At 43.1% G+C, this 21850-nt stretch overlaps 1 protein-coding gene across 3 annotated transcripts in view; it reads left to right on the top strand.

Moving 5' to 3' along the window:
- Positions 1-17340, top strand: part of LOC112239867 (VPS10 domain-containing receptor SorCS2-like) — a 450420-nt gene extending 433080 nt beyond the window's left edge. Inside the window, exons 15-26 of one of the 3 annotated variants that reach the window (XM_042298460.1) lie at positions 1165-1285; positions 1473-1606; positions 3974-4102; positions 4459-4630; positions 5662-5982; positions 6795-6918; positions 8421-8533; positions 8781-8903; positions 9434-9533; positions 10486-10588; positions 13802-13959; positions 16596-17340. In XM_042298460.1, coding sequence (XP_042154394.1) covers positions 1165-1285; positions 1473-1606; positions 3974-4102; positions 4459-4630; positions 5662-5982; positions 6795-6918; positions 8421-8533; positions 8781-8903; positions 9434-9533; positions 10486-10588; positions 13802-13959; positions 16596-16660 — 1663 coding nt within the window. In that variant the 3' untranslated portion in view covers positions 16661-17340. Of the gene's footprint in view, positions 1-1164; positions 1286-1472; positions 1607-3973; positions 4103-4458; positions 4631-5661; positions 5983-6794; positions 6919-8420; positions 8534-8780; positions 8904-9433; positions 9534-10485; positions 10589-13756; positions 13960-16595 lie in introns of all 3 variants that reach the window. The other 2 variants (XM_042298459.1, XM_042298458.1) reach the window with 2 other exon arrangements.
- Positions 17341-21850: the final 4510 nt, after the last annotated feature.

Here is a 21850-nt window from a genome sequence, read left to right as displayed (position 1 = left end):
AGTCTCCAGCTTCAGCGATTTTTGCAATTCGTTCCAGGCATTGGCAGCAGAGAACTGGAAGGAAAGGCAGCCAAAGGAGGTGTTGGCTTTGGGGATGACCAGTGAGATTTACCTGCTGGAGCACCTGCTACGGGTGGGTGTTATCGTGACCAGTGAGCTGAGATAAGGCGGAGCTTTACCTAGCATAGACTTATAGATGACCAGGAGCCAGTGGGACTGGCGACGAATATGTAGCGAGGGCCAGCCGACTAGAGCATACAGGTCGCAGTGGTGGGTGGTATAAGGTGATTTGGTAACAAAACGGATGGCACTGTGATAGACTACATCAAATTTGCTAAGTAGAGTATTGGAAGATATTTTGTAGATGACATCGCCGAAGTCGAGGGTCGGTAGGATAGTCATTTTTACTAGTGTAAGTTTGGCGGCTTGCGTGAAGGAGGCTTTGTTGTGAAATAGAAAGCCGATTCTAGATTCGATTTTGGATTGGAGATGTTTGATATGAGTCCGGAAGAAGAGTTTACAGTCTAACCAGACACCCGGGTTACATTGTCGCACACATAACACAACTGATGCCATGTTTTCACATCAATTTGTTCCTTAAAGAACATGCGGACTTGGAATTGTTCCATTTTAAATACACAAGTACATTTTTGTATTTCCTCCTTTTTTACTTAATGGTATATCGCCACCTAGTGGATATACATTGTACAACTCAATATGATCTTCTATCATTCGATGCTTTTATGAATGCCTTTGAGTTTATAAAAACACATTAACGCCAAGCCAATCTTATGTGCAGAGCAGTCAATGGCTTTGGAGGCCCTCATAATTTACTGGGGCATCTGTGTGTTTAATATGCAAAGTATGGACTATAGAAAGGTATCATTTCCAGGAGCCCTTAAGTGGATCCCTACTCATTAGTGCTGATGAAAAGAGTCTGGCTGGAGCGCTGTCATGTCACAATGCTACTTTCAGACTGCCTTGTTCCCAAAAGAGGGGGTTGGCTGAGACCGTGGACAGTGGATATGGTACAGGAGTCACGTCTCGAGTCTTGATGAAGAAATATCTACAGTTTTCTAAGACAGTAGACAGTAAACAGACATCAAAGTGATGATAATATGATCATATTAGATCTGTATTTCTCCTGTGTGTCTCTCCCTCCAGGGTGTTCGGTCACATCAGCTATCGGTCAGACTGGGAGCTGGTCAAGGTGGACTTCAGACAGTCATTCCCCAGACAATGTACAGAGGGAGACTACGACTCCTGGAAACTCACAGATCTGCAGGTACTCAACACACATACACTCACACACTCTCTCACACACACACACACACACACACACACACACACACACACACACACACACACACACACACACACACACACACACACACACACTCCTGTCTTTTAAAAATGTTGTGTGTATCCTGCACCTTTACAGTTAGCAAATGTATACTTTTGGCCCTCCTCAGGGAGAGAAGTGCATCATGGGTCAGGAGAGGAGTTTCAGGAAGAGGAAGGACACTGCGTTCTGTATCAAGGGGAGGAGCTACACCTCCGCCCTGACTACCAAGCCCTGCCAGTGCTCCGAGAAAGACTTCAACTGGTGAGACACCACACCAGAGCCAACACACTCTAGTGCAATAGACTATACTTAAGGTATAGACTTGAGATAAACAGATATGATATGCGTCACAGTCAGGGTTAGGCTTCGATTCCTTTTCTGCTTAGGAGATTAATTGAAAATCCAATAGAAGTATTTTCAATGAGGATCATCTTTCATTTCCAACTCTGTTCCTGAATGAGAATAACACTGTAATTCACTATAAACAATCAATCGATGCTGTATGTAGACTAGATAATTGATATTGATCCTGTTGGCGTGTGTGATGTTGGTGTCTATCGATCATTGAGCTCATGAACTGTATTTGACCTTTGCCCTTTCTCTGCAAACTGGAAGGAACTTACCCTTATCTACTGTTCTAGGACCAGTTTACCCTTATCCACTGTTCTAGAACCAGTTTACCCTTATCTACTGTTCTAGGACCAGTTTACCCTTATCTACTGTTCTAGGACCAGTTTACCCTTATCTACTGTTCTAGGACCAATTTACCCTTATCTACTGTTCTAGAACCAGTTTACCCTTATCTACTGTTCTAGGACCAGTTTACCCTTGTCTACTGTTCTAGGACCAGTTTACCCTTATCTACTGTTCTAGGACTAACTTACCCTTATCTACTGTTCTAGAACCAATTTACCCCTATCTACTGTTCTAGAACCAGTTTACCCTTATCTACTGTTCTAGGACCAGTTTACCCTTATCTACTGTTCTAGGACCAGTTTACCCTTATCTACTGTTCTAGAACCAGTTTACCCTTATCTACTGTTCTAGGACTAACTTACCCTTATCTACTGTTCTAGAATCAGTTTACCCCTATCTACTGTTCTAGAACCAGTTTACCCTTATCTACTGTTCTAGGACTAACTTACCCTTATCTACTGTTCTAGAATCAGTTTACCCCTATCTACTGTTCTAGAACCAGTTTACCCTTATCTACTGTTCTAGAACCAGTTTACCCTTATCTACTGTTCTAGGACCAATTTACCCTTATCTACTGTTCTAGAACCAGTTTACCCTTATCTACTGTTCTAGGACTAACTTACCCTTATCTACTGTTCTAGAATCAGTTTACCCTATCTACTGTTCTAGAACCAGTTTACCCTTATCTACTGTTCTAGAACCAGTTTACCCTTATCTACTGTTCTAGGACCAGTTTACCCTTATCTACTGTTCTAGAACCAGTTTACCCTTATCTACTGTTCTAGGACTAACTTACCCTTATCTACTGTTCTAGAATCAGTTTACCCTATCTACTGTTCTAGAACCAGTTTACCCTTATCTACTGTTCTAGAACCAGTTTACCCTTATCTACTGTTCTAGGACCAATTTACCCTTATCTACTGTTCTAGAACCAGTTTACCCTTATCTACTGTTCTAGGACCAGTTTACCCTTGTCTACTGTTCTAGGACCAGTTTACCCTTATCTACTGTTCTAGAACCACCATATCTACTGTTCTAGGACCAGTTTACCCTTATCTACTGTTCTAGAACCAGTTTACCCTTATCTACTGTTCTAGAACCAGTTTACCCTTATCTACTGTTCTAGAACCAGTTTACCCTTATCTACTGTTCTAGAACCAGTTTACCCTTATCTACTGTTCTAGGACCAATTTACCCTTATCTACTGTTCTAGAACCAGTTTACCCTTATCTACTGTTCTAGGACCAGTTTACCCTTATCTACTGTTCTAGGACCAGTTTACCCTTATCTACTGTTCTAGAACCAGTTTACCCTTATCTACTGTTCTAGAACCAGTTTACCCTTATCTACTGTTCTAGAACCAGCTTACCCATATCTACTGTTCTAGGACCAGTTTACCCTTATCTACTGTTCTAGAACCAGTTTACCCTTATCTACTGTTCTAGAACCAGTTTACCCTTATCTACTGTTCTAGGACCAATTTACCCTTATCTACTGTTCTAGAACCAGTTTACCCTTATCTACTGTTCTAGGACCAGTTTACCCTTGTCTACTGTTCTAGGACCAGTTTACCCTTATCTACTGTTCTAGGACCAGTTTACCCTTATCTACTGTTCTAGGACCAGTTTACCCTTATCTACTGTTCTAGAACCAATTTACCCTTATCTACTGTTCTAGAACCAGTTTACCCTTATCTACTGTTCTAGGACCAGTTTACCCTTGTCTACTGTTCTAGGACCAGTTTACCCTTATCTACTGTTCTAGGACCAGTTTACCCTTATCTACTGTTCTAGAACCAGTTTACCCTTATCTACTGTTCTAGAACCAGTTTACCATCCTCCAATCCTAACCTCAACCATCAGGGGGAGCAACACTAACTAGCCTTAGGTCAATGTCTGGGGGTAACGTTCTCCTCTTCCTCTGTGTGTTCAGTGACTATGGGTTTGAACGTGCCCAGAGCCTCAAAACAGAGGGAGATAGATGCTTCGCTGACTTCTGGCACGACCCAGACTCACCGCCTGACGACTGTCACCAGGGACACAACTTTGAGTCCAGTACTGGGTGAGGAATAGTAGCATACACGCAAGGACTCGCACACACACACACACACACACACACACACACACACACACACACACACACACACACACACACACACACACACACACACACACACACACAATCTTGTGCAGCTAACCTTGTGGGGACATACAATTCAGTCCCATTCAAATTCCTATTTTCCCTAACCCCTAACCCAAAACCTAACCCTAACACATACACATTACTTTCACCACTCTCCCTACCTTATCTCAATAAAGGAAAGTCCATAATGATTGTTTTAGTACACCCATCTCTACCCTACCGATAAGACACCTCAAGTCTCCCTGTTTTCTGGCGTTGGTACGGCTGTGTTGCAGGTACAGGAAGGTTGTGTCCAACTTGTGTGAAGGGGGAGTGAACAAGCAGCAGAGCGCCAAGCAGCACACCTGTCCTCTGCTGCCGCCCAGAGGCCTCCAGCTGGGCATCAAAGGACAGATGCTGGCTGTGGCGCCTGGTGATGACATCACCTTCATTGTCCACCAGGAGCAGGTACTGTTTACTTATGTCAGAATTGAGAGCAAATCCTGGGGGTGGGGTAGTTGTGTGTGGCTGTGTGGAGTAAATGTATGTGTTTTTGTGACTTTGTCTGTGTGATTGTAACAATAGCCAGTTAGTAATAGCCATAGCCAGGTGAGTCTCTGAACCACCTCTACGCAGACGACACCATTCTGTATACTTCTGGCTCCATGTCATCTACAAGACCCTGCTAGGTAAAGTCCCCCCTTATCTCAGCTCGCTTGTCACCCTAGCAGCACCCACCTGTAGCACACGCTCCAGCAGGTATATCTCTCTGGTCACCTCCAAAACCAATTCATCCTTTGGCCGCCTCTCCTTCCAGTTCTCTGCTGCCAATGACTGGAATGAACTAAAAAAAAAATCCACCACCAAAAATCTCTGAAACTGGAAACACTTATCTCCCTCACTAGCTTTAGGCAACAGCTGTCAGAGCAGCTCACAGATTACTGCACCTGTACATAGCCCACCTATAATTTAGCCCAAACAACTACCTCTTTCCCTACTGTATTTATTTATTTTGCTCCTTTGCACCCCATTATTTCTATCTCTACTTTGCACATTCTTCCACTGCAAATCTACCATTCCAGTGTTTTACTTGCTATATTGTATTTACTTCGCCACCATGGCCTTTTTTTGCCTTTACCTCCCTTATCTCACCTCACTTGCTCACATCGTATATAGACTTATTTTTCTACTGTATTATTGACTGTATGTTTGTTTACTCCATGTGTAATTCTGTGTTGTTGTATGTGTTACTGCTTTGCTTTATCTTGGCCAGGTCGCAGTTGTAAATGAGAACTTGTTCTCAACTTGCCTACCTGGTTAAATAAAGGTGAAATAAAAACTAAATAAATAAAAAGAGATTTCCCCCCTGTTTTCCGAATGCAAGTGTATGATGACTCACACGCGACTCCTTATAACTGCAACTAGATGAAATAGAGCATTAGTTTATCCCAGTTCTCAGTTCAGTGACGTTCTCTTCCTGTACCTCCTCCCTCACCCAGGGTGACACCAGCAGCACTAAGTACCAGGTGGATCTGGGGGACGGGATGAGGGCCATCTACCAGAATCTGACGGTGACAGACGAACCCATCCAGCACCGCTACGAACAGCAGGGAGTCTACCGCGTCACCGTCAAGGCTGAGAACGTTGCCGGATATGACCAGGCCACCATATATATCCAGGTCACAGCCCCTCTACAGGAAGTTCACCTAGAAGTAGTTCCCATCGCCGGGATTAACCAGGAAGTCAACCTGACAGCTGTGGTACTTCCCTTTGAGGCCAACCTGACTGTCTTCTACTGGTGGATAGGAGACAACCTGCAGGTAATGTATACTGACACACACACACACACACACACACACACACACACACACACACACACACACACACACACACACACACACATACATACACACACATACACACACACACTCACACACACACACACATACATACACACACATACACACACACACACACACACAACCTGCAGGTAATGTATACTGGCACACACCTCACACTCACACACACACACACACACACACACACACACACACACACACACACACACACACACACACACACACACACACACACACACACACAACCTACAGGTAATGTATACTAACACACACCTTACACACACACAGACAACCTACAGGTAATGTATACTAACACACACCTTACACACACACAGACAACCTACAGGTAATGTATACTAACACACACCTCACACACACACAACCTACAGGTAATGTATACTAACACACACCTTACACACACACAGACAACCTACAGGTAATGTATACTAACACACACCTCACACACACATAACCTACAGGTAATGTATACTAACACACACCTTACACACACACACACAACCTACAGGTAATGTATACTAACACACACCATACACACACACACACACCTTACTCACACACAACCTGCAGGTAGTGTATACTAACACACACCTCACGCACACACAACCTACAGGTTTAAATGTTTCTCCAGTAGGTGATGGAAGCTAAACCTCAAGGGTTGATCTGAGCCATAGGCCAAATTCTCTTTGTGAAGAGAAAAAAACTAAGCTTAGCACTGGTGAACGAATCAATGTATTTTAATGCGTCCCATTCAGCCCAAGATGTCCCTGGGGAACAGTCTGATAACGAGGTTCCCTGAGGAAGGAGAGGTGTCTGTCACCGTCCAGGCCTCTAACGGACGCTCCATGGTGCAGGACACCAAGAACGTCCACGTCTACGGTAAGAGAGAGGGAACATTACAGTGCTAATTATTATTGATATATACCAGAATTTTTGTATCTTTCAAGGATTTGATATAGATTTTTGCAGGTGTCTGTAATTGTCTCTGGCCCTAGGTGTAGCCTTATCACATGTAAAATATGTCACATAAATAATTACAATTTCAAATAAAAAATTGAATGACAAAGCTGTAAAACCTTATCCTAAATATAAACCATCAACTTAGTGATTACCACTGGTGTTTAATATGAGTGTTTCAGCATGACACATCCTTTATATATATATTTATACACTTTTTTTATTTTACTATGTCAATATGTATTGGTTGTCAATGTTTTGCCATCAAACTGGTGACAGTTGTGGAAAAAAGTCATTAGCTGGACGAGTTGCAGAGTTAATTGTTGATGAGATGCTATTTTCATTAATTAGGCTATTTTCTCTACTAGAAACTCATGGACAATGTGGACACAGATATAAATGAATACATTTTTTACAAGTTATTCAAGTATAAATTACCAAAGTTACGATAGATTACCATAGATTACTGATGATTCCGGTAACTTTGGTAAAGTACCAGTAGCTTTGCAAACCTAGATGTACATCAACTATTTATGATGTTATTATATGAATTACGTTATGTGTATATGCATTGGTTGAAGCTCAATGTTAAATTCAATATGCCACTAATAAAAATCTATGAAAATTCACAAACCAACTTGAAATGAGGTACACAACACACCTCCCGCCCCTCGTCATGATCCGTCTGGCCGTTGCCGAGAACCACTATACTGTAGATGGCTCATAAAAGCATTGTTGAGTGGCAAAGGACAGGGTGTGATTGCAGCCTACAATTCACCCTCCAATTGTGTGACACTTTTGAAATTCTGCATTTCCCCTGATTGTCTATGGGTCAAAAGAAAAAAGGGAAATAAAAGTATTATCTGAGTTATTTAGGAGCGAAGGACACTGTCTACCGTTGTCCTATCCAGGCTGTTTGATTTCCTAAGCAACCTCCATACACATTGTGTGAATCACGATAGACCAACATACTGTAGCTACTGTAGTAGGTCAAAGCTGTCAACAGGGAAACCTCGGTAGAGCATCGGTGGAGTGTGTGGTGCTCGAGTGAATTTCTTTTATTACTTATTTTTTTTGTTTTTAATAGCTCTAGTTCCTGGGTTCTCCATGATGTCATGTGCTGCTGTGTCACTGGGTAACGATGTCCATAGAGGAGTTTGATTTATTCATGAGAGATTGCTAATTGAGCAGAAATGTACTGTATTATCTTACCCCCAAGGGAACTGACGATACAGAATAAACATACTGCAGAAGCAGGCGTTGTAGGATAATGAGAAACTGTTGACTTATTCTAAAGACTCCAAACAGTAGAAATGAATATGGTGTCATTAATATGGGGGCTTCCATTATTGTTCATTCTGAATGCTGTAACCCAAAATGGTTGCCTTTGGTGTTGACTTCCTGTGTGTTCTATTTGATCCCAGACCGTTTCCAGGTCATCCCCCTTGCCTTCAGCAGTAACCTGGACCGCCTCAACCCAAACATTCCAGAGTGGAGGGAGGACGTGGGTCAGGTGGTCACCAAGATATTGTCAAAGGTGGGTCTACTGTACTCACCTCATACATGACCTGATGCTGTAACGTAACACAAGCACTCTATTCTTCAGGAAACATCATGATAGTATCTGCATTGGCCTCAATATGTTCAATGGTTCGATTTGATAGAGATGATAATATTGGGGAGAAAAAAACACATTTGGAGATGGGTCTAACATGTTACCAGGTCGTAACAGGGTACACAAGTCCCATAAGGGGTCGTTTTTGACCATGACCTTTAACCCCCAGATCACAGGTATCCCCCAGGTGTCCCTGGTAACCATGGTGAAGCGGGGCCTGCCCACCACAGCTGACCTGTACGTTCTCCCACCAGAGAGCCAGCGTGATAAGAGGAGCGTGTTTGTGGATAAGGTAATCCGTTCATATCCGGATTGGGGTCAATTTAATTTCAAATCCAGTCAATTCAAAAATAAAAACCAAACTCCAATTCCAAATGTTCCTCATCGAAAAGCGTTGAAGAGAATTGGAATTGGAATTTTAGTGTTCTTCCTGAATTGACTGGAATTGAAATGGAATCGAGCCCAATCCTGATTCATAAATAGTATTCACTTTTTATATCTGTGTCCATATTGTCCCTGAGTGTCTAGTCGATAAACCATATGAGTCAAGAGAAAATAGCCTAATTCATTAAAACACTTTTTATATCTGTGTCCATATTGTCCCTGAGTGTCTAGTCGATAAACCATATGAGTCAAGAGAAAATAGCCTAATTCATTAAAAAATATTTATTTCCAATTACCTCGGCAACTCGTTCAACTGTTGACTTTTTTTTCACAACTGCCACAGTCGACAGCAAGTACATATTGGTATAGTTAAATAAATGTCACTCACTGCTGCAATTTACCTCTGTGTAATGGTTGTGTTTTACACTTCTTCCACAGCGTATCCCTGCCATCAAGCAGGCCTTCAACGACAACAACGTTAGCTTCATCGTACGAGGAGGTCTACAGGTGTTGGTGACGCTAGCTGACCCGAACGCAGGTAACCAAAGCATCCTGTATTACCGTTCTAATTCCTGTAATCATGCCATTGTGATGTTGTAAATATGATTTCATGATAGATAATTTCTCCATTTCATTATTTGGTTTCATGTTACACTCTGAATGGATAATTGAGTTTTTATCAATCTATTTCAAATGACTAGTAGCTAATGAGTCGTCCACGAGAGCGACGGAGATCAGTGCGTGTTAGTCACTCCACACAACCTTTTTCTCACTTTTACTTCCTGCTTTCTCAAAAGGAGCCTACCTTTCCTCCAATCTGATTGGTTTGAGGTTCCTGTTACCTGCTCTCTGCTTTCAGTGTTATTTCCCTAAGTTTTTACCTACTAAATTGCTAAAATGTTAGATATTTTTTCACAAAATCTGCAGAGGTAAACAATATGTTTCAATGATGTCTAATCTATCCCCTTTCCTTTTGAACTTGATCTTTTCTTGGACAGTTTGGTTACGGATCTCTTCTCCTGACCGTGTGGTGTGTGTTGTCTGTTGAACACTGTGTGGCGTTTATTGAAGCGGAGTGGAATGGAGTGTTAGCATTTCTGTTGGGGTTTATTGAAGCGGAGTGGAATGGAGTGTTAGCATTTCTGTTGGGGTTTATTGAAGCGGAGTGGAATGGAGTGTTAGCATTTCTGTTGGGGTTTATTGAAGCGGAGTGGAATGGAGTGTTAGCATTTCTGTTGGGGTTTATTGAAGCGGAGTGGAATGGAGTGTTAGCATTTCTGTTGGGGTTTATTGTGACATGGCAGCTATAATCTTGTTTGTGTCTCAGGGGCCCACATCCACAGGAGGTGTGTGTGTGTTACCTACCCTGTGTTCATTTCCCATCTGATGTGCGTTGGCTATGCTTGTGTGTGTGTGTGTGTGTGTGTGTGTGTGTGTGTGTGTGTGTGTGTCATATCATAATGTTTGTGTGTTGTCTGTCTCCCCTGCAGGTTCTCAGGGTGGAGTGGCAGGTCCTGGAGTCTGGGCTCTCTCTGTCATCTTCCTCATCAGCCTCCTCGCTACTGGATCCTTCATCCTCTACAAGTTCAAGAGGTGGGTCTTATAGACTTAGCCTGCATGGCTGCCAGTCTGTTGCTGCTCTCTTGCCAACTACTTATGGAATTCTCATGCAAAACATGATTTTACTCGACAATGACAATAGAGTAGACTAAAGCACAAACAGATCTGGGACCAGGCTATTTTAGACTTACATTTCTGAGATTTGCACTGGGCACTTTTACTGGCCAGTCCTCCTCTGAAGCATTGCATGATTACAGATGAAAACATAACCATGACTACAGATGAAAACATAACCATGACCACAGATGAAAACATAACCATGACTACAGATGAAAACATAACCATGACTACAGATGAAAACATAACCATGACTACAGATGAAAACATAACCATGACTACAGATGAAAACATAACTGCATGTATCAAGATACAGTAGGTGAATACATACAGTTGAAGTCGGAAGTTTACATACACTTAGGTTGGAGTCATTAAAACTCATTTTTCAACCACTCCACAAATTTCTTGTTAACAAACTATAGTTTTGGCAAGTCGGTTAGGGCATCTACTTTGTGCATGACACAAGTAATTTTTCCAACAATTGTTTACAGACAGATTATTTCACTAACAGTGGGGCAAAAAAGTATTTAGTCAGCCACCAATTGTGCAAGTTCTCCCACTTAAAAAGATGAGAGAGGCCTGTAATTATTATCATAGGTACAATTCAACTATGACAGACAAAATGAGAAAAAAAATCCTGAAAATCACATTGTAGGATTTTTAATGAATTTATTTGCAAAAAATGGTGGAAAATAAGTATTTGGTCACCTACAAACAAGCAAGATTTCTGGCTCTCACAGACCTGTAACGTCTTCTTTAAGAGGCTCCTCTGTCCTCCACTTGTTACCTGTATTAATGGCACCTGTTTGAACTTGTTATCAGTATAAAAGACATCTGTCCACAATCTCAAACAGTCACACTCCAAACTCCACTATGGCCAAGAACAAAGAGCTGTCAAAGGACACCAGAAACAAAATTGTAGACCTGCACCAGACTGGGAAGACTGAATCTGCAATAGCTAGGCAGCTTGGTTTGAAGAAATCAACCGTGGGAGCAATTATTAGGAAATGGAAGACATACAAGACCACTGATAATCTCCCTCGATCTGGGGCTCCACGCAAGATCTCACCCCGTGGGGTCAAAATGATCACAAGAACGGTGAGCAAAAATCCCAGAACCACATGGGGGGACCTAGTGAAGTGTGTGAAAACCTTGTGAAGACTTACAGAAAACATTTGACCTCTTGTCATTGCCAACAAAGGGTATATAACAAAGTATTGAGATAAACTTTTGTTATTGACCAAATACTTATTTTCCACCATAATTTGCAAATTAATTCATTAAAAATCCTACAATGTGATTTTCTGGATTTTTTTTCTTCTCATTTTGTCTGTCATAGTTGAAGTGTACCTATGATGAAAATTACAGGCCTCTCTTAACTTTTTAAGTGGGAGAACTTGCACAATTGGTGGCTGACTAAATACTTTTTTGCCCCACTGTATAACTCACTGTATCACAATTCCAGTGGGTCAGAAGTTTACATACACTAAGTTGACTGTGCCTGTAAACAGCTTGGAAAATTCCAGAAAATTATGTCATGGCTTTAGAAGCTTCTGATAGGCTAATTGACATAATTTGAGTTAATTGGAGGTGTACCTGTGGATGTATTTCAAGGCCTACCTTCACACTCACTGCCTCTTTGCTTGACATCATGGGGAAATCAAAAGAAATCAGCCAAGACCTCAGAAAAAAATGGTGGACCTCTACAAGTCTGGTTCATCATTGGGAGCAATTTCCAAACGGCTGAGGGTATCACGTTCATCTGTACAAACAATAGTTTGCAAGTATAAACACCACGGGACCACGCAACCGTCATACCGCTCAGGAAGGAGACGCCTTCTGTCTCCTAGAGATGAACGTACTTTGGTGCGAAAAGTGCAAATCAATCCCAGAACAACAGCAAAGGACCTTGTGAAGATGCTGGAAACAGCAACAGAAAACAGATACAAAACTATCTATATCCACAGTAAAACGAGTCCTACATCGACATAACCTGAAAGGTCGCTCAGCAAGGAAGAAGCCATTGCTCCAAAACGGCCATAAAAAGCCATTTTTATTTCATCAGACCAGAGGACATTTCTCCAAAAAGTGTGATCTTTGTCCCCATATGCAGTTTCAAACCGTAGTCTGGCTTTTTTATGGCGGTTTTGGAAGCAGTGGCTTCTTCCTTGCTGAGCGGCCTATCAGGTTATGACGATATAGGACTTGTTTTACTGTGGATATAGATAGTTTTGTACGTGTTTCCTCCAGCATCTTCACAGGGACCTTTGCTGTTGTTCTGGGATTGATTTGCACTTTTCGCACCAAAGTACGTTCATCTCTAGGAGACAGAACGCGTCTCCTTCCTGAGCGGTATGACGGTTGCGTGGTCCCATGGTGTTTATACTTGCATACTATTGTTTGTACAGGCATTTGGAAATTGCTCCCAAGGATGAACCAGACTTGTGGCGGTCTACCATTTTTTTCTGATGTCTTGGCTGATTTCTTTTGATTTTCCCATGATGTCAAGCAAAGAGGCACTGAGTTCGAAGGTAGGCCTTGAAATACATCCACGGGTACAACTCCAAATGCCTCAAATGATGTCAATTAGCCTATCAGAAGCTTCTAAAGCCATGACATCATTTTCAGGAATTTTCCAAGCTGTTTAAAGGCACAGTCAACTTAGTGTTTGTAAACTTTTGACCCACTGGAATTGTGATACAGTGAAATAATCTGTCTGTAAACAATTCTTGGAAAAATTACTTGTGTCATGCACAAAGTAGATGTCCTAGCCGACTTGCCTAAACTGTAGTTTTTTAACTTGACATTTGTGGAGTGGGTGAAAAACGAGTTTTAATGACTCCAACCTAAGTGTGTGTAAACTTCCGACTTCAACTGTATATATACTGTCTATAGAATACATAAATGCATGTACTTGATGAATCTAGATTCGACATGAATATGTTGTGCATGATTTGTCTTTTGTTCACCAGTTACACCAATAGCACATACTTTGCATCCGATGCACAAAGTCCACAATCTGTCAATCATTAACATGAACTACAACTCCAGCCAAACCTCTTATCAAAACTACAAATCCCACAGTCCTTGGCTTAGGACTGAGGATGCCTATCCTCCGCTGTTTTTCAGAAAGCTGCCCGGCCGGAACGTGTACGCCCAGATGCACAATGAGAAGGAGCAGGAGATGACCAGCCCTGTCAATCACAGTGAGGACACGCAGCACATCATCCAGGGGGAGGAGTTTATTGACGACGACCTGGACTCACAGACTCTAGGTAACGCAGAAGGTAGCCCCGCCTTCTGTTCCCTGATCAGGATTAGGACTAACACCCACTACTACTAACAGAACAGCCTGCTACCACTCACAAGCCCAGTCAGTTAACAGAACAGCCTGCTACCACTCACAAGCCCAGCCAGTTAACAGAACAGCCTGCTACCACTCACAAGCCCAGGCAGTTAACAGAACAGCCTGCTACCACTCACAAGCCCAGGCAGTTAACAGAACAGCCTGCTACCACTCACAAGCCCAGGCAGTTAACAGAAGGCAGTTAACAGAACAGCCTGCTACCACTCACAAGCCCAGGCAGATAACAGAACAGCCTGCTACCACTCATAAGCCCAGGCAGTTAACAGCCCAGTCAGTTAACAGAACAGCCTGCTACCACTCATAAGCCCAGGCAGATAACAGAACAGCCTGCTACCACTCACAAGCCCAGGCAGTTAACAGAACAGCCTGCTACCACTCATAAGCCCAGGCAGTTAACAGAACAGCCTGCTACCACTCACAAGCCCAGTCAGTTAACAGAACAGCCTGCTACCACTCACAAGCCCAGTCAGTTAACAGAACAGCCTGCTACCACTCACAAGCCCAGCCAGTTAACAGAACAGCCTGCTACCACTCACAAGCCCAGGCAGTTAACAGAACAGCCTGCTACCACTCACAAGCCCAGGCAGTTAACAGAACAGTTAACAGAACAGCCTGCTACCACTCACAAGCCCAGGCAGATAACAGAACAGTTAACAGAACAGCCTGCTACCACTCACAAGCCCAGGCAGATAACAGAACAGCCTGCTACCACTCACAAGCCCAGGCAGATAACAGAACAGCCTGCTACCACTCACAAGCCCAGGCAGTTAACAGAACAGTTAACAGAACAGCCTGCTACCACTCACAAGCCCAGTCAGTTAACAGAACAGTTAACAGAACAGCCTGCTACCACTCACAAGCCCAGCAGATAACAGAACAGTTAACAGAACAGCCTGCTACCACTCACAAGCCCAGGCAGATAACAGAACAGCCTGCTACCACTCACAAGCCCAGGCAGACAGAACAGTTAACAGAACAGCCTGCTACCACTCACAAGCCCAGGCAGTTAACAGAACAGCCTGCTACCACTCACAAGCCCAGGCAGTTAACAGAACAGCCTGCTACCACTCACAAGCCCAGGCAGATAACAGAACAGCCTGCTACCACTCACAAGCCCAGCAGTTAACAGAACAGCCTGCTACCACTCACAAGCCCAGGCAGTTAACAGAACAGCCTGCTACCACTCACAAGCCCAGGCAGTTAACAGAACAGCCTGCTACCACTCACAAGCCCAGGCAGTTAACAGAACAGCCTGCTACCACTCACAAGCCCAGGCAGTTAACAGAACAGTTAACAGAACAGCCTGCTACCACTCACAAGCCCAGGCAGATAACAGAACAGCCTGCTACCACTCACAAGCCCAGGCAGTTAACAGAACAGCCTGCTACCACTCACAAGCCCAGGCAGATAACAGAACAGTTAACAGAACAGCCTGCTACCACTCACAAGCCCAGGCAGATAACAGAACAGTTAACAGAACAGCCTGCTACCACTCACAAGCCCAGGCAGTTAACAGAACAGCCTGCTACCACTCACAAGCCCAGGCAGTTAACAGAACAGCCTGCTACCACTCACAAGCCCAGGCAGTTAACAGAACAGCCTGCTACCACTCACAAGCCCAGGCAGTTAACAGAACAGTTAACAGAACAGCCTGCTACCACTCACAAGCCCAGGCAGTTAACAGAACAGCCTGCTACCACTCACAAGCCCAGGCAGATAACAGAACAGTTAACAGAACAGCCTGCTACCACTCACAAGCCCAGGCAGATAACAGAACAGTTAACAGAACAGCCTGCTACCACTCACAAGCCCAGGCAGATAACAGAACAGCCTGCTACCACTCACAAGCCCAGGCAGTTAACAGAACAGCCTGCTACCACTCACAAGCCCAGGCAGATAACAGAACAGTTAACAGAACAGCCTGCTACCACTCACAAGCCCAGGCAGATAACAGAACAGTTAACAGAACAGCCTGCTACCACTCACAAGCCCAGGCAGATAACAGAACAGATAACAGAACAGCCTGCTACCACTCACAAGCCCAGGCAGATAACAGAACAGTTAACAATGCAAGGTATTCCCTATTTGCTGTTATATTGTTCATAAAAGCTACTAAACTCATAATGATATTGTGAATTAAAGGTAAAACATTTTAAGCATTCTAATACCTATATCAATCGGAAATATTAATTAAAATCAGAGCTATGGGTTGGTTGAAAGAGAACCAACCAGTCATCCAGTCAAAGTATTAATTAAAACCAGAGCTATGGGTTGGTTAAAAGAGAACCAACCAGTCATCTAGTCAAAGTATTAATTAAAATCAGAGCTATGGGTTGGTTAAAAGAGAACCAACCAGTCATCCAGTCAAAGTATTAATTAAAACCAGAGCTATGGGTTGGTTAAAAGAGAACCAACCAGTCATCTAGTCAAAGAGTAAAGAACGATCAAGGAAATGCTTTAATGTTGCAAGATAAAGAAGCAGGTGGTATTTTCTCTTTTAAAACCAACCGACCCTTGACTCTGGTCTCACTACTTCCTCTCTCTCCTTGTTGCTAGGTAACCACTCGGGCGTGGTGCTGAGCATCAACTCCAGAGAGCTGCACAGCTACCTGACCAGCTGATGGCTGAACACAGACACGCTAATCAGCTAGCCATGCTAACGAGCACAGGGAACTCTAATCTGCCTTCCTCCTCTGTCGCTCTGTCTGACCAACCAATCCACCGCTCCCCGTACAGAGGAAGAGAGAAAGCACCACAGTACTACAGTCTAGCATTAGTCCCTCTCTGTCCTCTCCTCTCTGATTCCTCTCCACGGCCCCTTGCTCCCTCGTTTCCGTCTCTCGCTCAGAGGGACACTTATCCTCCGTTCTGCTCGTCTCTCTATCCCGTCCTCCACTGCGTTACTGTAACATCGGGGGTGTGTGCCAACTCTGCTTTTTACCCAGTGTCCTTTGCACCCAGTGTCCTTTGCACCAGTGTCCTTTGCACCAGCGTCCTTTGCACCCAGTGTCCTTGTGTCCTTGTACCCAGTGTCATGACTGCTCTGTGTATTCTCACTGGCTAAACCCCTCGGAGAATGATTGGATGCCACCCAGTGAGGAAAGAGAACGCCCCACCTACTGGCCTGCCATTTAGAACGCTCAGGACTGTAAGACTCGTCTTTCCCTGACCCTCACCAGGTAGTTTCCAGATACGCTATACAGTGCATTTTCACAATGTTGTTACGTTCCAGCCTTATTCTAAAATGGATTGAATAGTTTTTCCCCCTCATCAATACCCCATAATGACATCACAATACCCCATAATGACATCACAATACCCCATAATGACAAAGCAAAAACAGGTTGTATTTTTTTTTTTGCAACATAGATATTCAGACCCTTTACTCAGTACTTTGTTGAAGCACCTCTGGCAGTGATTACCGCCTCTAGTCTTCTTGGGTATGACGCTACAAGCTTGGCACACCTGTATTTGAGGAGTTTCTCCCATTCTTATCTGCAGATCCTCTCAAGCTCTATCAGGTTGGATGGGGAGCATCGCTGCACAGCTATTTTCAGGTCTCTCCAGAGATGTTCGATTGGGTTCAAATCCGAGCTCTGGCTGGGCCACTCAAGGACATTCAAAGACTTGTCCCGAAGCCACTCCTGTGTTGTCTTGGCTGTGTGCTTAGGGTCATTTTCCTGTTGGAAGGTGAACCTTCACCCCAGTCTGAGGACCTGAGTGCTCTGGAGCAGGTTTTCATCAAGGATCTCTCTGTACTTTCCATTGATTTTTACCTCGAACCTGACTAGTCTTCCCGTCCCAGCAGCATGATGCTGCCACCACCATGCTTCACTTTAAAGATGATACCAGGTTTCCTCCAGATGTGACACTTGGCATTCAGGCCAAAGAGTTCAATGTTTGATTCATCAAACCAGAGAATCTTGTTTCTCATGGTCTGAGTCCTTAATTAAGGTGCCTATAGTGGCTTTACCATAAAGGCCTGATTAGTGGAGTGCTGGTTGTCCTTCTGGAAGGTTCTCCCATCTCCGTAGAGGAACTCTGGAGCTCTGTCAGAGTGACCATCGGGTTCTTGGTCACCTCCCTGACCAAGGTCATTCTGCCCCAGTTTGGCTGGGCAGCCAGCTCTAGGAAGAGTGTTGGTGGTTCCAAACTTCTTCCATTTAAGAATGAGGCCACTGTGTTGTTGGGGACCTTCATTGTGGCAGAAATGTTTGGTACTCTTCCCCAGATCAGTGCCTCGACACAGTCCTGTCTCTTTACGGACAATTCCTTCCACCTCATGGCTTTGTTTTTGCTCTGACCTTCACTGTCAACTGTGGGATCTTATATAGACAGGCCTTTCCAAATCATGTCTAATCAATTGAATTTACCACAGGTTGACTCCAATCAAGTTGTAGAAACTTATCAAGGATGATCAATGGAAACAGGATGCACATGAGCTCAATTGAGTCTCATAGCAAAGAGTCTGAATACTTGTGTAAATCATGTATTTTTGTTTTTTTATTTGAATACATTTACAAACATTTCTAAAATACTGTTTTTGTTTTGTCTTTATGGGGTATTGTGTGTAGATTGATGAGGGAAAACATGCATTTAATCAATTTTAGAATAAGGTAACAAAATGTGGAAAAAGTCAAGGGGTCTGAATACTTTCCGAATGCACTGTATATACAAAGGTATGTGGACACCCCATCAAATTAGTAGATTTGGCTATTTCAGCCACACCCGTTGCTGACAGGTGTATAAAATTGAGCACACAGCTATGCAATTGCCATAGACAGACATTGGCAGTAGAATTGCATTACCGAAGAGCTCAGTTACTTTCAATGTTGGATGCCATCTTTCCAACAAGTCAGTTCGTCAAATTTCTGCCCTGCTAGAGCTTCCCCGGTAACCTGTAAATTATTTTACCGGAGCAACAACGGCTCAGCCACGAAGTGGTAGACCCCGCAACCTCACAGAACGGGACCGCCTAATGCATTTCTGTGCTTCAAACTTTGTGGTAACAGTTTGAGGAAGGCCCTTTCCTGTTTCAGCATGAAAATGTCCCCGTGAAAATGTCCCTGAAGTCCATACAGAAATGGTTTGTCGAGATCGGTGTGGAAGAACTTGACTGGCCTGCACAGAGGCCTGACCTCAACCCTATCGAACACCTTTGGGATGAATTGGAACGCCAACTGCGAGCCAAGCCTAAACTCCCAACATCAGTGCCCGACCTCACTAATGCTCTTGTGGCTGAATGGAAGCAAGTCCCTGCAGCAATGTTCCAACATCTAGTGGAAAGCCTTCCCAGAAGAGTGGAGGTTGTTATAGCAGCAAAGGGGGGACCAACTCCATATTAATGCCCATGATTTTTGAATGAGATCTTCGATGAGCATATGTCCACATACTTTTGGTAACGTAGTGTATCCTAGTTCACCAGTAGTAGGAGGATTGTGGCGTGCTGTCCACAGTATCACAAAAACAGAACCACGCAATGACCAGGCCATAGCCTTGAGAAGTACAGTTTGGTAAAATAGTTCTGGATGGGCATAGTTTAGCAGTGGAGAAAAGAGAGGTGGGGTTGTTAACACCTCCATTACTACCAAATAAAGAGAAGCAATGTTTTTAAAATAAGCAATTTATAATTGGCTCTTTCTCTCTCTCTCACACTTCAAATGCAATAACACTCTTATTCGGGAAAGAATGAGATAGAGCGCCCACTTTAAATCTGCAGGGAAGTTATATGAAGGATAGGACGTGGAACGGGAGCAGTCTGAACTGAGACAGGGTTGCCTTTGTGAGAAGAATGCAACTACCCATTTAGGCACTAGGGGGTGGTGTTGCTCTGTTTATAAATCCCAGATACAGGTACTTGCCGTTGAGCTAAAATGAAGCGTGTGGGAAAATCCTCTTTCATTCACCATTATTGACATGCAATCCTTGTTAATATGTTTCCTTTTCATCATACAACAGTGTAAAAGAATGCTCTTTAGTAATTCATATTTTAATCTTTTTTTATTTTTAAAGATGAAGTCTTTGTATAATAAATAAAAAAATGTTTTATGGTACTTGATGAGCAGTTTAAAAGAGTGACACGTAGAATGGTGTGTGGTTGTGTGATAGTTCAGCACATTTATAGCATGTCCCCCGGTTAGAAAGCAATTGTTTGCCCCACGGTGCCTAAAAACAAGTGGACTCCTCTGCTCATTTAACATGAACTACAACTCCAGCCAAACCTCTCATCAAAATCCCACATTTCCTGTGCATTTCCTCTTTTTTAAATTACTAATAACAGTTTGACCCCAACCCCAAGATAGCCCCCGGGTCAGAGGTCAATGTGAGTTCATTTCCCCAGAGACAAAGTCGTCGTCATGGAGATGGTGTGGCTGTCATTATTGAGCCTATGTTAGGCAGAGTTACTGGTGGTATTTCTCCCCATATAATTTGTCTTGTGTACATAGATTTGTATATATGAACAACCTCTCACTGTATATAGTCCTTCACGTGAGTGTGAGTATTTTACACTGATACCAAAACATACACAGTTGTTTTTTTGGTCTCCTCCACTGAATCCTCTCATAACAGTACAATGACGCAGTTTCTCTCAATACCATTGCTTGCTTCTCATGTATCAGCGATATTTCAGTGTATAGCTAAGTATCATAGACTTTTAGATAGGCTACTTTTTGTTGTATCCATTGTTTAACTGGAAAGGATCACTCATTATCAAATCTACAACATTGGTAAGTAGCTTTCCTTCCCTTCTCAAATATCCCAAGATGTTTAATTTGCACTAAGGATGTAGTCATCTTGAAGAGTACAGTCTAGAGTAAAGTCGACCATCTTCACACATACAGACTTGCTAGGGATGTCTTGAATGAGACAGTACTAGTCTACAAACCAATGCTCAGAGTCAATCTCTAGCTTTCCAGTGAGTCAGTTCCATTCATGATGATGGTAGGCCTATCTGATACATCCAGACACACACTGGCCAGCCTGTCTGTTCTTTATGTTATTTTGTACATATATCTGCTTATATTTGGCTTGTTCTTAGTTTTCTAGAGATGTCTCGTCTGTTATTATGATCAAGAGAATCCAATATATTTGTGAAGGAGATTCACTGTTGATGACTACGACCATGTGAAGTTGACCTCACAGTTTTATTCATGTTTTTTTGGTTTGTTTGAATTTTGGTAAATAAATGAAAAATGTTATGAAGTCCTCAATAGAAAGCGTAGCGCACTTAACATGCATCCTGGAATAAATCACTCCCCTAAATCTACATGTTGGTTGTCATCATTGTATCTGCTCAATAAATATTTCACTTTCTTCAATGGCTTGATGATTAGTTGACGAGTTGAATCAGCTGTGTTAGCTCTGGAATAGATCAAGTACATGGAATGGCTGGGGGTGGGGCTGAGAAAGAGGAGAGGTTGGATAAATGCTTTTTTAAACCTACCCAACTCACAGTAAATATGTACTTAGTAATGGCACACATGGGAATTTAACTAACAATGCTCCTGTTCCCAATACCTTGCTCCTTCCAACTGAGTGATTGGTATGTTCAAATCCAAGTGAATGGTTTTCATCAAGTGAATGACTAACATGTCATCACCAATTAGCAGATTTGATTGGCTAAGAACTAATCGTTTCGAGCCAACATCTCTTCTACTTTAATGAACGTTTGCAGAACTCTCGATGTCAAACATACAAAGAGAAGCATTTTTTAGGTGTGAAGGAGTTGGTGGCTTTGGTGTAAGGATGTCAGCCCTGAAGCGCAGGGTGCAGGGTCATGTCCAGGCAAGGCACTTCCGAGTGTGGTTGGT

This window comes from Oncorhynchus tshawytscha, linkage group LG15 (assembly GCF_018296145.1).
Source record: "Oncorhynchus tshawytscha isolate Ot180627B linkage group LG15, Otsh_v2.0, whole genome shotgun sequence".
Classification (NCBI taxonomy): domain Eukaryota; kingdom Metazoa; phylum Chordata; class Actinopteri; order Salmoniformes; family Salmonidae; genus Oncorhynchus; species Oncorhynchus tshawytscha.
This window is presented reverse-complemented; position numbering and strand designations above follow the sequence as displayed.